Raw genomic sequence first — 25,109 nt, 5'->3', positions numbered from 1 at the left:
CTAAAGAGCAATCAATAGAGTTCAAGAGAAATGTAAGCCAAAAGGGTTCAAGAGAAATAAAAGCCAAAAACAAGCAAGCTAATATTGCAGCACTATGGATAAATAGAGAACAAGAGGGAAAACTGGATCTAAAGAAGATATTAAAGGAGAGGGGGATAAATGAAATGTGAAAAACTTAGGAGAAAAGTTATGAAAAAAATACCATCAGGAAGGCAAAAAAAAATCCAAATTAAATTATCAAAGTATGAGAAAGAAATGATAATATATGCTATAGACACACCAATAACTAAAAGAAAATTAAAGTATGAATTAAAAGATGAGCAAGATAAACTGATAGATAATAATTGAGAAATGGCAGAAGTACTTAATAACAATTTCATTTTAGCTTTTAATGAAGATAGCAAAATAAGACATTTCACAAGAGGATGAACTTAAAAAGAATATTAATACAGTTGGGATAGAAAGGGGAAAATAATTGACAAATTAGCAAACCTAAAAGAGTAAGAAGCCCTAAATCCCAATGGTATACACCCAGCAAGGCATCTCCACTGGTGCTGGACAGAAAATCAGAGGTACTACTGATCAGTATCATAGTGTGCCACATAATACTAAGCTCATCTTGGAAGACCTGTGCAAGTATGATACTCAAGCTGACCTTCAAGGCATCATTTGAACTAGAGGTAGCTGCTACTCCAGCATCATCCAGTGTCATTACTATGCCCTCCTAGCACCTTGTTGCTGCTGTTATGATCCAAGATGATTGTACTGCTAGACAAGCCTGATCCCAGGTTGAAACCCAGCTTGACAGATCTAACTTTCATTTTTTTGTTTAGATATGTGGAGAGTGGCTACTGAACAGTCACAGGAGTCAGCTGATGAGCTTTTAGCAAAAGAATAAAACATTTTATTTAACAAAGATGACCTATATTATAATACTCCTTCACCCACAATCATACCTTTAAAGATATATACAGATTTGTAAGGATAACACAAGTTACAAAAGCTATCTTATACTCTAATGTTCACAGTAAGTACACAGTCCATGTAAACCAATAGGTGACCTGTGGTCAGACACACCACACTCTGAAACCAAGCGACCGATGCCATTCCAGACAGATGCTATGAATCTCTCATCAGCTCCCCCCAGCTGCTTGTCACACTGTGAACTAACCAGTCTCACTGAACTTTGTCTTTCACATGAGGGTCTCCAATCTCCACTCTCCAAGAACTTGCTTTGGAATTTTCTCCCAAACACTTTCTGCAAGGGTCCAGCTCCAGGGTTTCGAACTCTCCTTCCTATGTTCCTCTCCGCTGGGTCACCACGTGCATTCAAACTTCCTTACGCACACACTCTCTCAAATGCTCAGCCGTGCCAACAGTACACCGCTGCTTCATAGTATGCCCATAGTAAAGAGCTACAGACCTTCAGCTATCTGTTTGGACCTTCTGACTTCTCACAAGCTGTTCTCACTTTAAATTTGCTTTCTGAAGTTTGAAGCTTGGAGCCTTCCTCTACTCCTCACCCTTAACTTCATTTAACAGGACCTTTTCCAGGTTCCTGTCATTCCTTTAACTGGAAGGTCTTTTCTTGGAACTTTCTCCTGTTTCTGTCTCAATCCTTGACCTTGGAACCTTTCAGTTCTTTTGGGAAATCTGCTGTCACTCTGCAGTTCCCTCTCTCATTGTCCAGTCTCTCTGGAGTCCAGGCTTCAACTGAACTTTGGTTTGGGATTAGCTATCTGTCCCTTCTAGGCAGCTTCTGCTGGCAACTGCCTCCGGCTGAACTCAAAACTGCTTCTTCTAGTTTTGTGTGTGTGTGTGTGTGTGTGTGTGTGTGTGTGTGTGTGTGTGTGTGTGTGTGTGTGTGTGTGTGTGTGTGTGTGTGTGTGTGTGTGTGTGTGTGTGTGTGTTGGGGGGCAGCGGGGGGGGTGGGGGGGTGGTGGGGGACGGTGGTGGTGTTGGATGTGGCTTTACCCCACCGGACCACTATTAGGCAACAGCACACATTTTTCTACTCTTGTGTTTGCTTCAACTTCTTCCCAAAAGTCATAAAACCCATTAGAAATGCAGGTATATAAACAGCTTTAGACATATTGTCTCCCTCAAAAATGAAACTAAATTCCAGGTTTCACCTTTTAAAGTAAAACTAAAACTCAACTTGACCTTTTCTTAACACACAATACAGAAATAAAAATCAAACTTAAACTTTAAAGCTAAATCTCATTCCTAATACCTACAGATACAAATAATGACTTACTTAAACTGTCTCTACTTCCTAACACTGCAGAAATCTACTAGACTGTCACTCTCTTTAGGATGTTCTGTAGGTTATGTGAAAACTCCTGGAGTGTGTTGTCAATGCAGGTAATGGACTCCTCTAACTTGTCCATTATCTCAACCACACAAATGGAAAACCATCTCCACTGCCTCTATATGAGATCAATATTCTCTAAGCATTGTTCTTTTGAAGATCATGCCACTAAGACCACAATCACAATTAACCTTGGAATACAGCACAATGTTGTTACCAATACCTGTGAGCATTTCCTATGCCATGATCTGATCTCAATTCTGCACCAGCACTAGAAAATTTCTATTATAGTATTTAATTCCAATGTGGGCAATTGATAGTGATAATGATCAATTTTTATTTTTTAGATGGGGTCCATACACTAACTTGTGCACTGATGCTTTTGAACACAGACCTTCATGGGCATGTAAGTACGTTTAGTTATTTTACAGATATGATGCTCACTCTCTTGTAAGAATTACGTATTAAGAATAAAAATTTTGGAAATAACTACATTTTAATCTTAGAAGAGGGAAATAAAGCAAACAGCATATAATTTAAATAAATTGACCACATTAACCATTTCTCAGGTGACAATTACAAATGATCATTTTTGCTTGATTAAATCTTATTATGTGCATTAAAAATATTTTTCAAATGCATGCATAATGATTCTCCTTCACAGCTTATCCTTGTTTATGTTAAATATAACTTCAGAATGAGAATCAACACATTTATGAGTTCCAATAATAAATCAAATTGTAAGCAGGATCTTCTCACCTTAGCTCCTGCCAGAGTGGCGAGATAATTTTTGGGTCGGGAATCCAGAGATAATTACCTTTGAGGTTCTTAATTTAACCCCTAGCTGCTCCTACTCCCTAAGCAGAACCTCTTTCCTAGTCTTATCTAAGTCATTCATACATGACCACAACAACTGGATCCTCCCCCTCCCATTGCAAGTTCTTTTTCAGCCCTAAGCAGATGTCCTGAACTCTGGCACTAGGCAGGCAACGCGGCCTTCTAAACTCTTGTTCTCAGCTACAGAGAACTGTGTCTATCCTCCTTACTATACTGTCTCCAGTTACCACTACATTCCCATTTACTACCCATGTTTGAATGACTTTCTGTACCAGAGTGCCGTAGTCAGTTTGCTCATCCACCTTGCTTTCACCCATACAAGCTGTAAGAACCTCAAACCTGTTGGAAAATTTCTACCTTCTTGATCTCCGTACCTGCCTCACTTGCAGTCACACCCTTCTGTCCCTGAACCACAGACCAAATCAGAAGACTGTTGCCTAAGGGATGTGACTGCCTCCTGGAACAAACTGTCCAGGTAACTTTCACCCTCCCTGATGCATCACAGTATCTGAAGCTTGGCCTCTCTCTCATTAACTTTGAGCTGAAGTTCTTTTAGATACAGACACTTGCTGCTTGGCCTAAGTAGCCAAGTGGTTATGGTACTGGGTTTGTAACCCCAAAATTAAGAGTTCAAATCTCACAATGGCAAACTATGAAACAATGTAACTTCATCTGAAACAGATGGAAACGGGTTTGTACTCGAAAGAGTTACAGACACTTGCTGTAGATGAGCTTGGTTTGGATCTCACAGGTGTCAAGGAACTCCCACACACAACAGCTGCAGCACATCACCTGCCCTTCCACCTTTATAGTGTTTTAATTAATTAATTAGTTTACTTATTCAATTTTAATTGATGCCTCTAGTTCTGCCTGAGCTTATATTCTTATTATTTCCATTAATGTTCTACTTACTCCAATTGAAATTTCCTAGTTTGGCTAAGTTAAATAGAAAATACTCACCAGTCAATCACTTACCTGGTACCCTGTGATGTCATACCTAGATTTTTATTTCTGAACACAGGCTCTGGCTGGCTCCTGTCCCAAAGTTTCGAGGTTTAACATCTCTATCCTGAAGTCTCACTGTTTAACCTCTCTACCCTGAAGTCTCACTGTTTAAACCTCTCTCTCCCAAAGTTTCACTGTTTTAACTGCTCTATCCTGAAGTTTTGCTGTTTTAACCTCTCCATCCAGAATCTCGCTGTTTTAATCTCTTTGTCCCATAGTCTCAATGTTTAACCTCTTAATCCCGAGGTGACTCTGTTTTAACCTTTCAGTCATGAAGTCTTGTTGTTTTAATCTCCCTATCCCAAAACCTCCCTAATTTAACCTCTCAGCCCCAAAGCCTAATTGATTTAACCTCTCAGTCTTGAATTCTCGCTGTTTTAATGTCTCAGTTCCTAATAAGTATTGTTTTTCCCACTCTCTCCTAAAGTCTCGCTGTTTTAACTCCTCTGTCCCGAAGTCTCGCTGTTTTTTTGCTGGACCCAGCTTGTCAGATATATAGGGTGGCACATGTCAAGGGGCACATCATATGTGAGCAGGAGCAGATATTGGAGACAGGAACAGAAGTGGAGTCCTTGTTGGAGACTCACAAATGCTGAGCCTCAAAAGTCCTACACTCAAAGTATACTTGTGGAGCAGCAACATGAAGTGTGTGTGCTTCTGTCAGTATTTCCAGGGTCAGTGAGCATCCTTGCATAGAAAGTGGAGGAGTCCATCTTTAGCATGAGCGCCATGATGTCTCAGTCATTTGTGCTGATGATCACATCCATTGAAAGAGCATGGAGAGGCAGATACAGGTAGGCCATCGAGTGAATGTTGGCCCACACCAATTGCCTGCACACACTGGCTACCAGTCTGCATAACCACAATCAAAGCATTGTCTTGGTGGCTGAACTCACATGTCTGCCATGGCATCCCGTGGCAGAACAAGGGAATGAGCAGCCTTTTGAGAGCTCTGCTGAAACCACAGGGGTAATACCATGTAGAATAGAAAGCGTGCAAGGAAAAGCCCTCAGTTGCACAAAGGGCATTTATAACATTGTTAGTGTTCCATTGGCGCTCCTTATTTGAAGATGTTTTTGTGAACTAATTATTGTAATATCCTCTACTTTGAGGATCCCTTAGTGACTCTGGTCAGTTTAATTTTGTTGTATGGCATGAACTGCCTTGATAAGGGGTATGGCTATGAATGTGATGCACGGCTTGTGTCTGTAGGGAGGAGGTTTGCTGCTTTTGAGGTGGGTTGGGAGTTTAGACAGGAGTCATAAGGAGAAGCTTTCAATACAACCAGCACTTCTCTAGTCAAGCCTGCCTGGATGATTGCATTGTGAGCTTCTCTGGTGGGCAGGTTTGTGGCTACAGGCACCAACAGCACTTTTAGGATGTTCCTTCTCCATCTCTTCATGCTCCTCCTTCTCCTCTTCTGAGGATGTTGAGTGCTCTCCACCTTCCTCTGGTGCCAGCTCCCATTCACTCTACAGTGTGAAAGGCACAGCAGCCCACAACAATCATGGATAACTTGTTGGGGCACATTGAAGTGCTCATCCAGATAGGTCAAGGAACCTAATTTTGAGTAAGCCAGTAACTTGCTCTAATCCTGGAAGTGATATGACTCTAGTTGTACCTGATCCCCTGTGGTAGAGTTCCTCACTGGGATCGTCAGTCAGGTCTTCAGTGGGTATCCCTTGTCCCGCAGGAGCCAACCCCTGAGGCTGCCTGGTGGTGAGAAAATCTGTGGAACTTGAGACTACTGAAGGATAAATGAGTCATGGCAGCTCCCTGGATTGTTGGCAGACAATTGCATAATTCTCTTGTGATGGTCACATACCAGCTGCACATTAAGGAGCAGATTGATAAATACCCCTAGCTGTTGTGATGGTGCAGTCAATGACCCCCACCGCTGCATCCGCCGGGGGTAGACATGCCACAGTGGTGACGTAAAATCTTGGATCACCTCCTCCTCAGAGATACAACCAACTGCTGAACATGTAGGCCTCTTGTCACAGGGAAGTCTCATAGACAGTAAGATGAGACTAACTTCACTGGTATCCAAGATAATTGATATAGGTTGCAGACAGTCACTGTCCCCAATGAAATTAGTGAGTTTAGACTGAAAGAACTACTGTAAGCAGAAACCTTTCTTTTTGGCTGACCCCAGGCTTGCTTGTTTCACTCTTTATACTGCTCATATGAGGTTAGTTTCACTCTTTGATGAGTTCCAATTGTACACTCACCTTCTCCAACCTGGTGGGTTGCAAACACAATATTTAACTTGTGTGCTATTGGAAAAGAAGGGTTCTATGCTTAAAAATGCTCTTATTTTCCATTTAAAGTACCTCAATTGTTTCCTGCAAGATCCATGGGGGTTCCTCAATGGACTTGCAAGCCATCCCGGGGTATGCTGGAAGGGATTGAGATCACATCAGGATCTTGAACAGACATCCTCTCTGGGACTTTCCTACCCCACATGCTCCCAAACCTGCCTCCACCCAGTTGGGAAAATACTGCCTTGTATCTCTTCAATGGCTTTATCTTTTAATAGCTTTGATTATTTTTGAATTAAAGCTTTTCCTAGATGGTGGTGCTTTACTGTAATTGTGGAGGTTCATACAAAAAGGACAAGAAATAATTAACACTCACTTCATATAGGAACTGTATATTTTCCAAACAGAACAACTTAATATGTGAATGAAATACTGGAATGTGAGTCAGTGAGGGATAGACTTTGCTGTGTAGCACCCATTTCTTAGGTGCTAGACAGTCTCCCAGTGGTTGAACATGGGGTCCAAGATATGCAAGCACAATGGCAACAGGAAGTGTGGCAGATGCCACTTGATAAAGGGAGATGTGCACCTCCAGTAATGTGCAGAACAGACAAATTATGACTCCAGTCAGTCTGCTATGCTGATTTGACCCCAACAGCACCATTTTCAAACTCCATGTTCCAGCCTACACCCTGCCTTAATCCTGTACAACTGAGCACATGTTAAATGAAATGAAGGACCACCCCCTCCCCCAACACCCCTGCCTCACCACACATCCCCCCCATCAGTGCTATTTAAAAGGATTGTGAACTACTTACAGGTTAGTTGTTGGATTACTCCTTCTGGCTGCTTGTGCAGTTGTGCCAGTTTTTGAGGTTTTCCAATTCTTGGTTAAAGTTTGAATATATACAGGAAGTGGTCTGGCTGGTATTGAAGTACATATTTTTTTATTTAAAAGATTGTGCTGGCATGAGTGTCCTGATGGGGCTTTTTCTGGGAATTGAGCAATGAAGAAACGCTGTGCAGAGTGGGATAAGCTGCTAGAAGTGGGCAGATGGGTGGAGGAAACAGAAGGCCATATCTGCTGAGGGTCCTTTGGAAGCTATTGTCTTACACCAATTTTAGCAAGGAACAATGCTTGAGATGTCTTTGTTTCACAAAAGAGGTTATAACTGAAATCTGCCAACTGCTGCAGTCACAACTGAAACCTCAAGGATAGTATTGCCTGTAGTTGTCAAGGTGACAGGAGCTCTTAATTTTTATGTGGCTGACATCTTTCAGGCTGCTGCTGGGGATATAAGCAACATCTGACAGTTTGCAGTATATTACTGCATAAAAATATCATTGAAACCCTCTATACACAGGGAGACAGCTTCATCTCATTCCCTTTTGTCAGAGACAAGCAGGCGGAACAAGCACAAGGGTTTACATGGATGGCAGGCTTTCCCTGTGTTGTCAGGTGCCATTGACTATGTATATTGCTTTGCATGAGTCTCATGTGACATCGCCCATTTTTGTGAACCAAAAGGGATTCCACTTGCTCAATGCACAAGGCACACTTCCAACTTGACCTGGAAGCAATACCAAAAGGAAGAAATTCAAGATATGGACACTGTGTGGCCAAACACAAAGGAGAGCTGCAGACACAAAGAAGCACAGACAGAGGAGTTGGAGGGTAAAGGCCTAGATGCAGACATAAGGAGAAAGCAGACAGAGACAGAAAGAGGACCACACTGAATTTTTAATGTGAGAGGAGGAAACAAATCTCTCTCAAGAAGAGGTCAATTTTTCTTTTTGGCTAAAAAGAAGACAGGATTTCTTGAAAGCACTGTGCAAACTGGCTGAAAAGATCTAAAACTTGCAAAGCTTTATGAATAGGTCAGAGACACGAAATAACTATATTTTCCCAGAAGTGGCCAGACTGTGAACCAGAAGGTTATTGATTAGTCAGTTGAAAAGGAACTCTGGAAGGCAACACCAACAGGACTGTTGTGACCCAAAGGAGAGAGGGTTTGTAGAAGTGTGCCTTGCTGATGATAATCGCACTCCTGAAACTCTGAGGTGTAAGCTGTTGTTGGATAGGACTCCTGACCTATCGTGTGAATAAAGAACACTGTACTGTGCAACTCTGTTGCTATATAGTGCTACGTGTACAAGATGCACCTTTGTTATCTCGACTATTTAAAGTGAAATTTGCCTTTCTATTTAAAGTAACATTTGCTTGTTAATTCATGTTTAATTTGTATTGGTTCCAATTCGTGTTCAAGTAAAAGCTACAAAAAGACGAAATTTTGTTGGTAATTTCTTCTTTGGGAATCATTTGTAAATTTGGTTATTTTGGTTTATGGTTCCCCCACAGGGATCATAACACTTGTTCTATCTTTTTTAAGTCCAAAATGGATGACCTCATATATGCCTAAATTGAAATCCATTTGCGACAGTTTTGCCTGTTCACTGAATGTCAATATCCCTTTGTAATTTTATGCTTCCATCTACACGGCTTACAATGTCATTTGATGTGTCAATAGCAAATTTTGATATGTGGGTTTCTATCCCATCATCTAAGTTGTTAATAGATAGTGAATAGTTGAGGCCCCAACACATATCCTTGAGGGTCACCCCTAGTTGCATCCTGTCAATTAGAGTACCTGCCAATTATCCCTCCTTTCGGTCTCCTGCCAGTTAACCATTTCCTAAACTGGGCCAATAATTTGCCTTCAATTCCATGAACTTAAACTTTAGCTAACAGTCACAGAATCACAGAATTTTAATGGCACAGAAGGAAGCCATTCGACTTATTGTGACTGCACTGGCAAATGACTTCAGGAAGTCCATCAGACGCTGCAGCTTGGTGTATTCCACAGGTTTGGTGATGGGGATGACCTCTGTTGGAAAGGATGGGCTCCAAGGTTTGGGAAAAGCTAGGTACCAAGTTTGTGTTGGTTCTCTCCTTGCTCCTTGAAATTGAGCACAGGTTTTTTTTCCGCAGGCTTCCCAATACACCAATTATTTGATTATGCACACCATAAGCCTTTGCCTGTAACCTGGTCCCTTGAAGTCCTCATCCGACTCTTCTGCAGCATAATTAATATGCACCTCATCCTTAGGGGAATTGGCACCTGAGCTATCTTTCCCCCCAGCCCTATTTCCTGCACACTTGTACCTGGTGTCTCACCACAAGCAGATTACGCCTCTATCCTAGCCACTAAAATATACACAATGTCAGTATCTGACCTGGTGGTTGCAATTGTCAGATCTGGTGTCTTCTCATTTTCACTGTCTTCTTCCTCTTTCTCCACTGACTGGAAAGGTTCCAGTTCTTGGCTACCTGAAATTTAATAGAGGCAATGGTTTGCTTGTGGTAATGGAAGAGGAGAAAGTGAGAAGTGTGTGCTTGCACCATCTGCAAGTTGTAACTTGAGATTCTGAGATGAAGTAAAAGTCTGATGAGACTAAGAAGATTAGATATATAGACACCCTCAGTGGCCATGACCTCAGTGATACCCTTTCCCATAATAGCCAGCACTGTCTTCATGGGGTTTAAAACGTGCAGGCACGCTTGGCAACCTCCTGTTCTTTGCTGCTGTCTACTATGAACCACTTCCTCCTGCAAGAAAAAGGGAAATGTATTAGTGAGTATTCTGTAATATGTTTAGGTAATGTGGCTGTTTTAGTTGAATAGCTGCTAGTATGTGAGAGTTGTGAGTGCGAGTCTTGCACCAGTGCTGTGTGTGAGAATGAAGTAAAGGATATGAATTTTAGGTTTCAGTAGCGATTGACAGTAATTGTTTGGAGCTGGGCTATGGGGGTGTGGAGGATTGAACAATGGGTGCTGCTCATGATGCAAATAGCAGGATATGCAATTTGAAGATGAACTCATTTGCCTTGATAATTCATGCCAGATTGTTAAACTTCTTGCACTGCATCCATGTTCTTGGAACAATGCTCTTTGTATTGACTTCCACTGCTACTTGTTTCCACTGCTTCCTGAACATATATCTGGAGATGCAATACATCACTACTTCTTTCCACCTCTTCCACCAAGACCTCCAGTGCATTGTCTGAAAACCTTTGTTGTGGCTCTCTCCCATGTTCAGCCATTGCTCAAAGTATTATAACCCAAATTGACTTTTGAAAGATATCCACAGTGCACCTTCCTTTAAACCAGTGCAGTTTGTCTTTAAGTAGCTTTTGCCTCTTAAGGCTACAGCTGATTGTGCAACCAATGAACAGCTGTGCAACCAATGAACAGCACAGGGACTACTGGCTGCATATAGCAGTGGTCTAAAAGAGCAGAGAGAACTGATTTATCATGCTACCTGCCAAGCAATGAATGGGTGCAGACTAATCATGTAGTGTAATCTCCTTGCCTATTTTCAGGAGTTAGTCAATTTCTTCTCCCCAAAAAAGTAAATACGTCATAGAGATTCCAGAAAAATAGCTGTTCCAGAGGATGCAAATTAATTTGTTGTACTCCGTTCAAGGAAGACAGTGATGATGAAGAAATTGAAATAAGAGGTAGGATTTTCTTGCCCACCACCCAAAGAGTCAGTAGGAAAAGCATCCCCTCCGATCACAGTAGCCCCAGAGCCACTTAAATTTGCTGGAGACAGGACTTCCTCATTCAGATGAAAATCCCACCTCAGAGAGCTGTCAGCCAATTTGATTGGCTGGCAGCTCTGTGGTCCAGCAGCGCCAGTGGCAGTCATGGCCAGGACAGGAACTATAAGCAGTGATCAGATTCTAAATTCAGGAGTCCAGAACCAAGTAAGTGCAGGAGGTCTCATGGCAAGGAGGGGAGGTGAGGTTTGAGGGGGGTAGGGAGAGAGGGTTGGGGTCCTGATGGAGAGGCTAGGGAGGGAGGGAACACTCACGGGGTTGGGGGGGGTGGAGGGAGCAGACCTTCAGAGGGAGATACGAAGTGGAAAGGGGGCATTTGAGGGAGGCGTTCCCCTCTTCACACCTGAGGCCCAAGCAGGGTGACCTGCCAAGCTCCCTCCCTGTCCTGAACTCCTCCCAAAAACTGAGCCCAGGGTGGGAAGCGGCCCATAAATAGCCATTAAATGACAATTAAGGGCATCAGTTGGGGTGAGCATGGGTGGACTGGCCGAGACCTTGCCCGTCCCATGTAAAATTGTGGGTGGGAGGGTGGCAGGAAGGTCACTTGGGAAATTTTACGGGCCCATAGGACCTAGGAACATAAGACTTGGGAGCAGGAATAGACTGTTCAGCTTCTCGAGCCTGCTCCACCATTCAATGAGATTGTGGCTGATCTAGTCTGATCTAGTCATGGTCTCAATTCCCCTTTCCTGTCTGCAGCCACACCCCACCCCCATAACTCTTTCCTCCCTTGAAAGGAACATAGGACTTAGGAGCAGGCTTAGGAGCTGCAAACCCGCTGGTGGGGGACCATATTGTCGTGTTCCTCGAGGAACAACCCACATCTGGATTTGATTATTGTAAATAATTGGGGAATAGGTGGTCTTGTGGCACAGTGGGTAGTGTCCCAGCTTCTGAGACAAAGCTCTAGGTTCAAGTCCCGCTGCAGAACCTGATGGCCAAACAGGTATCAACTTGTAAATCCTTCCAACATATGCCAATGGCAGGCAGTAAGAGCAGAATGGAAATCATGTGATGGAAAGAAATTGGAGCCTCTATCTTCACTGTCCATAGCTCCAAACAACAACATGCATGTGAAAGTGTACATTGTCATAGCCACTTAGACTCTTTGGGATGTCAGTTGGCTGGACAATCATGTGGATCAGATTGGTGCCAACAACATGGGGTTCTTGGAAACCTGGAAATGACAGTAGACTTACTACTTTCAGTTTTGGAAAATATAGGGAAGCAAATGAAATATTGGAATTCATAACCAGATCAATGGACTTTGAGTCTGTGGAAGTTCTAATGCACTGGTCAATCCACACCAATCCATTTGTAGTTTTGGTGGAGGATATAAGAAAGAATAGTAGGAATGATCTCAAGGGGAAAGGGGCTATGAGGAAATATTAGAAAATATTAAAGTCAAAAATGTTATAAAGATACTGGATAAAAGCACAAAAAATAGTAAGATTGTAAGGTGAACCCAAAATATTACTTTAAGATGCATCACACCAATAAGTCAAGAGGATATCAGTTTAAATTGTGAAAAATTCAACCAAAATCTAAGAATTTTTTTGGTTTGTGGGTGATTAACAATTGGAATAATCTTCCAGTTAAGAGTGCAATTAAAATAACTTAGGAGTGTTGCAAGCGCAGTTGAAAGCAAGGCTTTCAAGTGGAAATATTTTTGGCAGAAGCTCCAATAGGTCAAATGATGTTTTCTCACCTCAGGTCTTCTTATGTCTTTTGGTTTTTATAATGGGTATCTTTAATGTTTTGCAGGATGGGAGAGAAGAGTTTGTAATGATATGTATACTTTCTCACATTTCCCAGCATATACTTCCAAAAATCTTACATAAACTTGATACTTGTAACCTGTTGTGAGCCTTGTGCAGTAGGGAGTATGTGACATTGCATTGGTATTCCCCGGTAGCCTCCACTAGACCTGGTAACCTTCACTAGGGGAAATTCTACCAGCTCCATGTTCGATACTAACCTTTTCTTTTGCCTTTGTATCCTTTCTCATTTCCTGCTTTGTCCTGGATTCCATATTTGGTGTCTCAGGTGGTAAGTGTAGTTCTACTTAGTGCATGATCTTTGAAGTTAATGCAACTATATAATTCATTCCTTCTCATGAACATTCACTTCTTCTAAGTTCCATAAAGTCAACATATCCCATTTACGTTTGCTGATAATGAAATATTCCATGTACTGTGACAATTTAACTGGGCAGCAGAAACATTCCTATTCAATCAGTAGCATTATTGTGTTTTTGGTTCTGAACATTGGCTGGAAGTGCAATCCTAAGTCAGACACTGAGGTGTTCAGGTCATTTCAAATCTTCAGGTGAAGTTACCACAATTCTCATGTATCTCTGCAGGGTAGAAAAGTAAAGTCATAGAGAAATCCTTTACAGGAAAATAATAAGTTAGGACAGATCTCTAAACTGTTACTAAACTGCAGCAGAACTAAAGTAGCTATGTTACGATTATACAATTTAATAGCAAACTAGTCCTTATGTAAAATTCTGCTGTAATTATGTTTTCTTGAGAGTAGTAGTTATTTTTGAGGACTTTTCCTGAATTGTATTTGAAGTTTTTTTGATTGCCCTCATACATGTTAAGAAACAATGGGCTGAAATTTCCCCCTGTTTTGGGGGGGGTTGTGCGGGGGCGGGCAGGAGCAAGCATGAACCTGATTGGTGACCCCAGTGGGTGTGCGCTGCCATTTTACTAATTGGCCCGCTCAGTGTGACTCTCACCTAGAAGTGCTAAGCGCCCCCTGTGCAGGCCGGGGTTGGTGGGGGGGTGGGGTGGATTCCCTGAGTCGGGACCTGCGCTCTTTCATGCATGCACGCGAAAAAGCGCAGAAATCCGTGCCTCAGGGAGATTAGTTAAAGTTTTTAAAAGCTAAATACAGAAAAGAAAATATTAGTGTCACATAGTGGCAGTGTCACATGAGCTGGCGCATGTCAAGGAACATTAATGGGAAACTTTATTTAATTTATAAAAGCTTCATGAAACCTATCCCACCCGTGGATGAGGTTTCATGAAAAATACAAAGGCCACCTGGGCTCTTCGCCTGCCCACCAAGGTTGGATGGGCAGCTCATTTAACTATTTTAATTAGTTTTTAACTGGCCTTAATAGGCCTTTGATGGTTTCGCCAAACTGAAAATCTAAATGACGCACGGTGACGTCAGGACACCGCCCAATGTCACCACACGTCATTTTACGCATTGGCAATTCTTCCCAATGTTCTTCTCAAACATTTATGACTTTTCCCACTTAGTAGAAAATGTAGTTATTGGTGCTACTTTTGGCAGCATTTACATAAATTTTATGCTGATGAACTAAAACACCAATTGAGACAATTACTAGGGATTGTAGGAACAGAATAAATTAATTTGTGTTATAACAGCCTGTATGAATGCATTGGTTACCGCACAACATTGATCAGTGAGCTACAGCTACACAATTTGTAATGTGCGCTTTTAACACAGTAATTTACATTTTTTGCTACTGTCATTATTTGTTTTGTACACAATCCGCACATGTGCACAGCTTGTTGGCTATACCTTTATATCTAATACTCATATCAATTCTAAATTCATCTGTTTCTTTTATTTAGCCACAGAATATTTAATATTACATGAGACAATTATCTGATTTATTCACTCATTCAATCAATATCAATCATTTTCATTCTCCTGCATGATGCAATCTAATTGATATTTTAATTAATTTTCCTTTGAGCATAAGTGTAAGAGCTAAATTATTAGACATGCCAAAATAGCTGCCTTTGTGAAAGATACTTCTTTAATTTGTAATTTGGTTGAATATGTGAAACTTAAGTTACCGTATATACATTTCATGTCAACATTTGTTTTCAGCTGTAATTTTTCAGTTAATTTCTCTAATCTCGACAGGTTCCTGTCTTCATGACCACTTTTTCCCAGTGTTATTTATAATTTCAAACTGAAAGAGTTGACCAGCTAAGCGTAGGCTTCAACCAGCACCCTCTTATCTGCCTTCCAACATCTGGAGGAGTGGATTAGAGTAGATAATCCATTTGGTGTATTTATTGCAATTATCTGCTTCTCACCCTTGGGGGGCAAAAAATCTACCCTGGTTATCATAATGGAGATGTTCTGCTGCTCTACAAAGCAGTGCAAACTTATAACTGAAAGTGGTGGTTGCATTCCTTGGAGCACAGTTTTGTATGGATTTTTAAAATACATTTTTATATATATTTAAAGCATCCTTAACCCTTTATTATCTGCATGTAATAAAGAAGTACACTTCTGTTTAACATTGCATATAATTAGAACTTAGTTATGTTGAAATGTACCCATTATAAAGAAAAGCTTCCAATTGAAAAATAACTGAAAAATTCAAAATACTTCTGTTTCATAACATTTCTAAAAAACTAATGATATTATTGATGAATTTCTGCCATGTTGAAAATGGGAGTCCAGGTACTATGATGATGATATTGGGGTGATTTATTTCTGACACTATCTGTCCACCAAATTGGTAGTAAAATACAGTTTTGTGAAAAATACCTTTAGGGTAGAAATTAATGTAGATGTTATGGGGTCTTGCCTGCCAGTTGAAATATTGGATGGCATTAATTGCCCATTGAAGGAAGGCCACCACGTGCTTTCCTGCCCCAGATTTAATCATTCCCATCAGCCACCCTTCCATCTGATAAATGCCATCATCAGTCCCAAACTTGCTTTGGGGGAGGGCATTGACTTCCATCCTTAGTTTTCAATTTCTTTGCACTACATTATAATCATCAAAAGTAGTTTTGCAAATGTTCTATGTCTTTAAATCACAAATTTCATAGTTGCAAAGAACAATCAGTACAAGAGAATAAATGAGCTGGTCAGAATATGTGTGATATATTTTCTAGTTATGGTTTTTTAGTGAAGGAATATTGAGATGCCAAATGAATCATATACCAAAATGTGCTAGTTCGATCTCAAGATTTTCTGAGATTAGACCCATTAGTTCTGCACAACAAACTTCTGGCCTGGTGCTGATAATTCACTAGTAGAGTGGGATAAATAATGTACAGTGTAACTCTTAAAGATGCTAATTATTATTTAAAGAAGTATTTGTATTTTAACATAGATTGTAGTGGAATGGTTATGGATGGCCTTTAGGCAGACTTGTATTGAACCATGCTGTTTGAAATTCAATTTCCAGTTAGCATATGTACTACAGCTTCAGGTGTAGATTTGGACGGGTGTTGGGAGCACATTTAGTGAGAAGTTGCATGTAAATGAAATTTAAAGGGATAACCTCAGGTGAAAAGGGAATGTCATAGGAGTGTGACAAAATTCAGAAAGCCTTTGCCGAACCTTAAAAACCATCTCAAACTCTTAACAGCCTTTTCTAAGACTCTAGGTACAGGGAGCTAGAAGGAGATTGCAACCCCCAGCTGCAGTCTTGCCTGAGGTGGTTGCACAAAAGATTGCCCTCCCTATGCCTGCAAGAAAGAAAAAGGAAGTTTCAGACAAGTGCTGACCATTAACACCACTGAATATTCCATTTCTATGCTGCATGGTAACTACAAGTTTCCCTGCAGAAGATGGCACAGTCCTACATCTGCCTTTTTTTTTAACTTATACTCTGATCTGACGTTTCCATGTGGTCATTACCTGCATCCTGTATCAGGATTTGTAGAAATGTTTGGCGGACTAATACCCAGAATGGGAGGGTTGTCTTATGAGGAAAGATTAGACTGCCTAGGCTTGTATCCACTGGAGTTTAGAAAAGCAAGAGGGTGACTTGATTGAAATATATAAGATCCTGAGGGGTCTTGACAGGGTGGATGTTTCTTCTTGTAGGAGAGTCCAGAACGAGGGGTCACTGTTTAAAAATAAGGGGTCACCCAATTAAGACAGAGATGAGAATTTTTTCTCTCAGAGGGGAGAGAGTCTTTGGAACGCTCTTTCTCAAAAGGCGGTGAAAGCAGGGTCTTTGAATAATTTTAAGGCAGAGCTAGATAGATTCTTGACAAGCAAGGGAATGAAATGTTATCAGGGTAGGTGGGAATGTGGAGTTCAAGGGCAGAATCTTGCCCTTGAATGGCAGGCGGGCCCCACCGGTTTGGCGGTGGGCGAGCAGTCGACCCCCGCCACTGAAATGGGGCCTGCCGCCATTTTAAGTGGGTGGGCCAATTAAGGCCCGCCCAGCGGCATCCCCGACAAGAAGTGCTATGCATTTCTTGTGTCGGGTGGGGGAGGGATTCCCCATCTGTCAAAGTGCGCTCTTTCGCGCATGCGCACAAAAGAGCACCTTCTCCCTGAGACAAAGTCCTGTCTCAGGGAGAATGCTGACAGTGGTAAAAACTTTGAAAATAGAAACATTAAAAAAATATTAACATGTCCCCCTCATATGACAATGTCATGGGACATGTTAATAAAGAACACATAAACTTTATTATTTTTGTACAAAACGGACATGAAACTTCATCCCAAAGTGGATGGAGTTTCATGAATAATCAGAAGCCCGCTGGGTCTCCTGCCCTGCCCGCCAGCCTTAAGGTTGGCCAGGCAGGTCTTTAAGTACTTTAACTAGCCTGTCAATGGTCTCAATTGGCCATTGACAGGTTGGCGGACGGACAGCTGATTTCGCTGTCCGCCCGCTTTCCCAAAAATTTAAATGGCCCGGGATGAAGTCGGGGACTCCTCCCGATGTCATCCCACATCATTTTCCCTTTGGCAACCGGGCCCCACCCCCAAATCGCCGAGGGGAAAATCCTGGCCCAGTCAGATGAGCCGTAGTCTTATTGAATGCCGGACCAGTCTTGAGGAGCTGAGTGGCCTACTCCCGCTCCTAGTTTATATGTTCATTTGTAAATTAGGCAAGTATGATCTTACCTTTAAAATTGGAATGTCTGTCTCTAATTAGCCAATATCTTAAAGCATTTACTAATCACATTCTTTGATATATTCTCTCTCAGTTTTCTTACAACTGACTGAGTCTAACTAGTTTTCCGCCTTAGCCCCAATCCATATTGTGAGCAAGGTCTAAAACTTATTGCCCTCCAGCCTAGAATCTTTGGATCTATTGCTGCTATTTCATCACCAACTTCCCTTAGTATTTGGAATGGAAGTTCTCTATGACGAGTAATTTACCAACTTCCAGGGCTGAATTTAATGCCAACAGTAGTGGCCGCAAGTCAGCTGGAAAGCTAGGGGGACTTCACCACAGCTGTTTCTGAGAGCCCCAACATGATCCTATGTCCAAAACAAAAACAGAATTACCTGGAAAAACTCAGCAGGTCTGGCAGCATCGGCGGAGAAGAAAAGAGTTGACGTTTCGAGTCCTCATGACCCTTCGACAGAACTAGGTGAAGAAGGAAGGGGTGAAATATAAGCTGGTTCAAGGTGGGGGGGGCAGAGTGGTGGGTTGGGTGGGGGGAGAGAAGTGGAGGGGGGTGGTGTGGTTGTAGGGACAAACAAGCAGTGATAGAAGCAGATCATCAAAAGATGTCACAGACAACAGAACAAAAGAACACATAGGTGTCGAAGTTGGTGATATTATCTAAACGAATGTGCTAATTAAGAATGGATGGTAGGGCACTCAAGGTATAGCTCTAGTGGGGGTGGGGGAGCATAAAAGATTTAAAAATATTTAAAAATAATGGAAATAGGTGGGAAAAAGAAAAATCTATATAATTTATTGGAAAAAAACAAAAGGAAGGGGGAAGAAACAGAAAGGGGGTGGGGATGGAGGAGGGAGGTCAAGACCTAAAGTTGTTGAATTCAATATTCAGTCCGGAAGGCTGTAAAGTGCCTAGTCGGAAGATGAGGTGTTGTTCCTCCAGTTTGCATTGGGCTTCACTGGAACAATGCAGCAAGCCAAGGACAGACATGTGGGCAAGAGAGCAGGGTGGAGTGTTGAAATGGCAAGCGACAGGGAGGTTTGGGTTATTCTTGCGGACAGACCGCAGGTGTTCTGCAAAGCGGTCGCCCAGTTTACGTTTGGTCTCTCCAATGTTGAGGAGACCGCATTGGGAGCAACGAATGCAGTAGACTAAGTTGGGGGAAATGCAAGTGAAATGCTGCTTCACTTGAAAGGAGTGTTTGGGCCCTTGGACGGTGAGGAGAGAAGAAGTGAAAGGGCAGGTGTTACATCTTTTGCGTGGGCATGGGCTGGTGCCATAGGAGGGGGTTGAGGAGTAGGGGGTGATGGAGGAGTGGACCAGGGTGTCCCGGAGGGAACGATCCCTACGGAATGCCGACAGTGGGGGTGAAGGGAAGATGTGTTTGCTAGTGGCATCATGCTGGAGTTGGCGGAAATGGCGGAGGATGATCCTTTGAATGCGGAGGCTGGTGGGGTGATAATTGAGGACAAGGGGGACCCTATCATGTTTCTGGGAGGGAGGAGAAGGCGTGAGAGCGGATGCGCGGGAGATGGGCCGGACACGGTTGAGGGCCCTGTCAACGACTGTGGGTGGAAAACCTAGGTTAAAGAAGAAGGGGGACATGTCAGAGGAACTGTTTTTGAAGGTAGCATCATCGGAACAGATGCGACGGAGGCGAAGGAACTGAGAGAATGGGATGGAGTCCTTACAGGAAGCGGGGTGTGAGGAGCTGTAGTCAAGGTAGCTGTGGGAGTCCGTAGGCTTGTAATGGATATTGGTGGACAGTCTATTTTCAGAGATTGAGACAGTGAGGTCAAGGAAGGGAAGGGGAGTGTCAGAGATGGACTACGTGAAAATGATGGAGGGGTGGAGATTGGAAGCAAAATTAATAAATTTTTCCAAGTCCCGACGAGAGCACGAAGCAGCACCGAAGTAATCATCGATGTACCGGAGAAAGAGTTGTGGAAGGGGGCCGGAGTAGGACTGGAGCAAGGAATGTTCCACATACCCCATAAAGAGACAGGCATAGCTGGGGCCCATGCGGGTACCCGTAGCCATACCTTTTATTTGGAGGAAGTGAGAGGAGTTGAAGGAGAAATTGTTCAGCGTGAGAACAAGTTCAGCCAGATGGAGGAGAGTAGTGGTGGATGGGGATTGTTCGGGCCTCTGTTCGAGGAAGAAGCTAAGGGCCCTCAGACCATCCTGGTGGGGGATGGAGGTGTAGAGGGATTGGACGTCCATGGTGAAGAGGAAGCGGTTGGGGCCAGAGAACTGGAAATTGTTGATGTGACATAAGGTGTCAGAGGAATCACGGATGTAGGTGGGAAGGGACTGGACAAGGGGAGAGAGAAGGGAGTCAAGATAACGAGAAATGAGTTCTGTGGGGCAGGAGCAAGCTGACATGATCGGTCTACCAGGACAGTTCTGTTTGTGGATTTTGGGTAGGAGGTAGAAGTGGGCCTTCCGAGGTTGGGCGACTATCAGGTTGGAAGCTATGGGAGGAAGATCCCCAGAGGATATGAGGTCAGTGACAGTCCTGGAAACAATGGCTTGATGTTCAGTGGTGGGGTCATGGTCCAGGGAGAGGTAGGAGGAAGTGTCTGCGAGTTGACACTTAGCCTTCGCGAGGTAGAGGTCAGTGCGTCAGACAACAACAACACGACCCTTGTCAGCGGGTTTGATGACGATGTCAGGGTTGGACCTGAGAGAATGGAGTGCCATAAGTTCAGCGAGAGAGAGATTAGAATGGGTGAGAGGAGCAGAGAAATTGAGACGACTAATGTCGCGCCGACAGTTCTCAATGAAAAGATCAAGAGAAGGTAAGAATCTAGAGGGAGGGGTCCAGGTGGAGGGAGAATATTGGAGGTGGGTGAAAGGATCCGTTGAACGGGGAGAGGACTCCTGCCCAAAGAAGTGAGCCCGGAGACGAAGATGGCGGAAGAAGAGTTCAGAATCATGCTGAGCCTGAAATTCATTAAGGTGAGGGCGGAGGGGGGCTATGAAACTAGGTCCTTTGCTGAGCGCTGAACGTTCAGCATCGGAGAGGGGAAGGTCAGGGGGTATAGTGAATACACGGCTGGGGCTGGGATTGGAAGATGGGGTGGGGACGGAGGGACAGACAGGGGTGGAGGGTCTTATATGGGTGTTGGTGTCGATGAGTTGTTGGAGCTTGCGTTCCTTAGCACTTGAGAGAAAGAGAAAAAGTTTCTTGTTGAGGCGTCGCATGAGACGAAGAATAAAATGAAACTGGGGGCATGCGCAGCTTTGAAAAAGGGTACGGCGGTGCTGCTGGAGGGAGAGGTCGAGTGTGTTCATATGGCGGCGCATGGCACTGAGTGTGGATCTCAGGATGCGACGATGATCCTATGTCCATTAGGCAATTAGCTTCCTGCCATCAAGCCATCAGTCCCTTTCAGGGCGAATATACAGCTTCCAAGAGCTACCAGCCAATTGGAGGACTGGCAGCTCTTTAGTGCCAGCCAGGACCAGCAAGATTGAGCAGGCCCGAGAACCCATGTAAGTGTGGTCAGGCTCGTTGGGGCCAGTCATGTAGGCCCGGTGAGGGGTTGGGGTTGTTGGTGAGGGCATGGGGGACTTTCCACAGGGATGGCTCTTAATGCTGGGGGATACCTCCATGGGCCACAGAGTGCCTGATCAAAAGTGCCTGAGCCCATAAGGGGTTCGCCAGCTTTTACAGGGGGATCTCCCCACATGGTGGAGAAACCACCTCCCACTGCTGCTAGAATACCAGAGGCAGTGAGAGCTGCCCTTAAGTGATCCCTAATTATGGAGAGGTGGTGGTGTAGTGGTATTTTCACTGGACTGGTATTCTAGAGACCCAGGTTAATGCCCAGGTTTGAATCCCAATGTGGTAGTTGGTGGAATTTAAATTCAATGAATATCTAAAAGTCTAATGATGACCATGAAACCATTGTTGATTGTCTTTAGTGGTTCACTAATGTCCTTTAGGGAAGGAAATCTACCATCCTTACCTGATCTGGCCTACATATGACTCCCCACGGCAATGTGATTGACTCTTAAATGTCCTTGGAACAAGGGCAATAAGCTAATGATGCCCACATCCCATGAGTGAATAAAAAAAAAAAATTGGCTACTTAAGGACCTCAGTTGACTGCTGGGCAGGTAAGCTGTCCTAGACCTTCCCTGCCTCTGAATGAATTGGGTGGAGTCAGGAAGGCCTCAGGCTTTCCTTCCCAATTCTGCAGCCCTCCCTGCCTTGCTTCTGTGATCTGTATTAAGTTCCTCCTTAGTTCTCATTAGCCATTTTTGTATTTCTCTGGGCAATCATGATTAAAATTACTCCTTTTATTTTTCAATTCAGTCTGGAGAGAATTATACTGAACACTACCTTCAGTAATATCCTTTTATTTTCAATACTGTAATCTTGTCACTAGTCACAGCACTGATCCTTCGCCTTTGAATTCTTCATCTCTTCTGAAAATTTTGCGACACCAATATTCCGTTCCCAGCACCGTCCTAACTGAAGCCAAGTTTCTGCCAAAGCTATGACATTGTGCCTCCCCCTAATAGTTGGCTCCCCTGTTTTCCAGTTTTATTCCTAATACTTCATGCATTCATCCAATGGAGAAAATTTTCCACCCGTTAGGGGGGTTGTGTGGGAGCCAGCACAGACCCGATCGGCATCCCCGATCGGGTCAGCGCTGCCATTTTATGTGGGTGGGCCAACTAAGTCCCACCCAGCATGACACGCACCTGGAAGCACTGTGTACTACTCCCTGTATGGGCGTGGGGAGTTCCCTGAGTCAGCATGTGCGTGAAAGAGTGCAGAAATCTCCCTGAGGCACAGAGGTACCTTAGGGAGATAAATTTTAAGTTTTAAAAATTTTAAAAAATAAGAAAAAAACTTTAAGACATGCCCCCTCATGTGACAGTGTCACATGAGCTGGGACATGTCAATGAACTTTAATGAAAAATTTTATTTAATTTATAAACTCTTCATGAAACCTCATCCCGCCCATGGATGAGGTTCCATGAAAAATGTGAAGGCCGCCTGAGCTCTTCGCCTGTCCGCCAAATCTAAGGCTGGACGGGCAGCCTTCTCAGTAGGGTTAATTAGTTAATGAATGCCTTAACAGGCCTTCAACAGTTCGATGGGCACACAGCCGAGTCAACTGTGCGCCTGCCGAACTGAAAATCTAAATGACACGTGGTGACATCGGGATGCACGCTCGATGTCACCCCGAGTCACTTTACGCTTCTGCGAGCAGGCCTCGCCCCCACTTGCCGAGCCGAAGATTCAGCCCAATGATACTTCAGTTCTATCTCATGTTATTCCTTAGTACTTTTATCCTATCTAGTTTGTCTTTTTTTTCCTTTTGTTTTTGCAACTATATTTAATGCCTCTATCTGCTCTTGGGTAAGTCTTTCTATCCTATTTATTATGGAGGTTTATGTTCAGAAAGTTTTTAATTTCACTAACTTCTTTTGTTTTAAAGTGAATTTATTGTTTTCATTCTTAATATCTGTGTTACATTTCTGAAATTTTCTTTGCTTAATTCAAACAATGCTTTGTCTGGTATTCTTGAGTTAAAATGTATTTTATTATATCTGTGTATTTCAGAATATTGGAAAAAAGATGTCATGCCAGCAGTTTATTTCTAATCTGGATGGCCTCAATGATGGGAAGGATTTTCCAAAAGATTTATTAAAGGTATTGTTCATATCAATATAATAATGGCTATGTTACACCAAGCCTTTGTCACGATTGACCTCACGATCCTCCTATAACATATCTTCACAGTTATACAGCTGGGTGGGACTGTACACTCCTGGTTTTGTTCTCATTTATCCGTTCATAGCTAGAGAATCACTTGCAATGGGTTTTCTTCCCACTCCCACTATGTTACTTCTGGTGAAACCCAAGGATCTATCTTTGGTCCCCTTCAAATTTTCATCTGTGGGTCGGTGGGGGAGGGTCGAAGGTTGGAGGGGTTGGGGGGGTTGGAAGTCGTGGGGGGGGGTTGCTTTGAGCTTCGAATCGGGCCTGGGGGTGTAAGGTGTTGGGCCTTGGGTTAGAGCTGCAGGGGGGTGGAGGGCAGGTGTTGGGCCTCAGTTCAGATTGGGCCTGGGCAGGGGAGAGAGTGTTGGGCCTCAGGTCGGGTTGTGCCTGATGGGGGGTTGTCAAGCCTGGGGTTGAGCCTTCTGGGGGAGTGGAGGGGAGGGTGTTGGGCCTCAAGTCTGGTTGTGCCTGGGGGGGCATGGGGTAGGAGGGTGGCGGGCCTCAGGTTGGGCCAGTCCTGGGGGAAAGGGAGTCGGGTGGGGGGTAGTGCCAGGCCTTGGGTCAGCTTGGGTTCGTCCTGGGGAGTCATGGGGTGGTGCCAGCCCTCGGGGTGGCGGCAGGGTGATGTCGGGCTTCGGGTCATGTTGTGTCGTGCTTGGGGTGTTGGGTCTCGGGTGGATGGGGGGGTGAGGGACAGTTTTGGGCCTTGGGTCATGTTGGGCCTGGGGGAGGGTGCCGGGTGTTGGGTCGGGTCGGGCATGGCCTGGGCAGGAAGCAGGTGTGACATTTGGGCCTGGCAGAGGCGGGGGAAGAGTCCCCATGGAGGTGGCAGAAATCTTGTGGCAGGTTAGTCGGAGTGTTAGGGAGTACCCTGGGAGGTCAGGGTGTGGCGGGGAGTCTTGTGGGTTGGGTAATCAGGGGGTGGGGGGAGACCCCTTGGGGGCGTCGAGGGTGTGGGGGGTGTTGGTCTGTGTCTCTAACATTAGTTACCCAGAAGTTAGGAGTGATTTTAATCCTTCTAACTTTTTCTGGGTAACTATTGGTGTAACCCAGTTGGAACCATTGGAAGTTTGCAATTTAAGTTGCATTTTTGGATGGTTCCCAGTGCAGGGCAATTGCCCAGCTGAAGTTTATACTTATGGGAAATTGCCATGCAAATCTTATTTGGGGATGCCTGAAGGGGATTCCCCAGCACATCTTTGGGGTGCCCTCGAGCACCCCGCCCTAATACAATACCGAGGAGCTCAGAAGTAACAGCCCATTGAGCTCGCTTGAAGACTATGAAATTTAACCCGAGGCCTAAATGCCCTAATTATCCCTAAAATGCACACTATGTCGTATGATGTCAATCAAAATGTATTCTCCAGTTTTGTACCTTCCTATCAACATCTTTCCTTGACATTTTTAAAGGCACAGTTCAGCCAAACCTTGTGTAAATAATTTAATTAATA

General features: G+C 43.7%; 1 protein-coding gene across 1 annotated transcript in view; it reads left to right on the top strand.

The window, feature by feature from the left end:
• The window catches only part of psd2 (pleckstrin and Sec7 domain containing 2), a 177,508-nt gene that overhangs the window by 70,952 nt on the left and 81,447 nt on the right, over positions 1-25,109 (top strand). Inside the window, exons 5-6 of the mRNA XM_041194379.1 lie at positions 2,659-2,717; positions 23,500-23,589. Coding sequence (XP_041050313.1) covers positions 2,659-2,717; positions 23,500-23,589 — 149 coding nt within the window. The remainder of the gene's footprint in view (positions 1-2,658; positions 2,718-23,499; positions 23,590-25,109) is intronic.

The sequence above is a fragment of the Carcharodon carcharias genome, chromosome 8 (assembly GCF_017639515.1).
Source record: "Carcharodon carcharias isolate sCarCar2 chromosome 8, sCarCar2.pri, whole genome shotgun sequence".
In the NCBI taxonomy this organism is placed as follows: domain Eukaryota; kingdom Metazoa; phylum Chordata; class Chondrichthyes; order Lamniformes; family Lamnidae; genus Carcharodon; species Carcharodon carcharias.
Note: the sequence above shows the minus strand (reverse complement) of the source record. Positions and strands in the feature narration are given on the sequence as shown.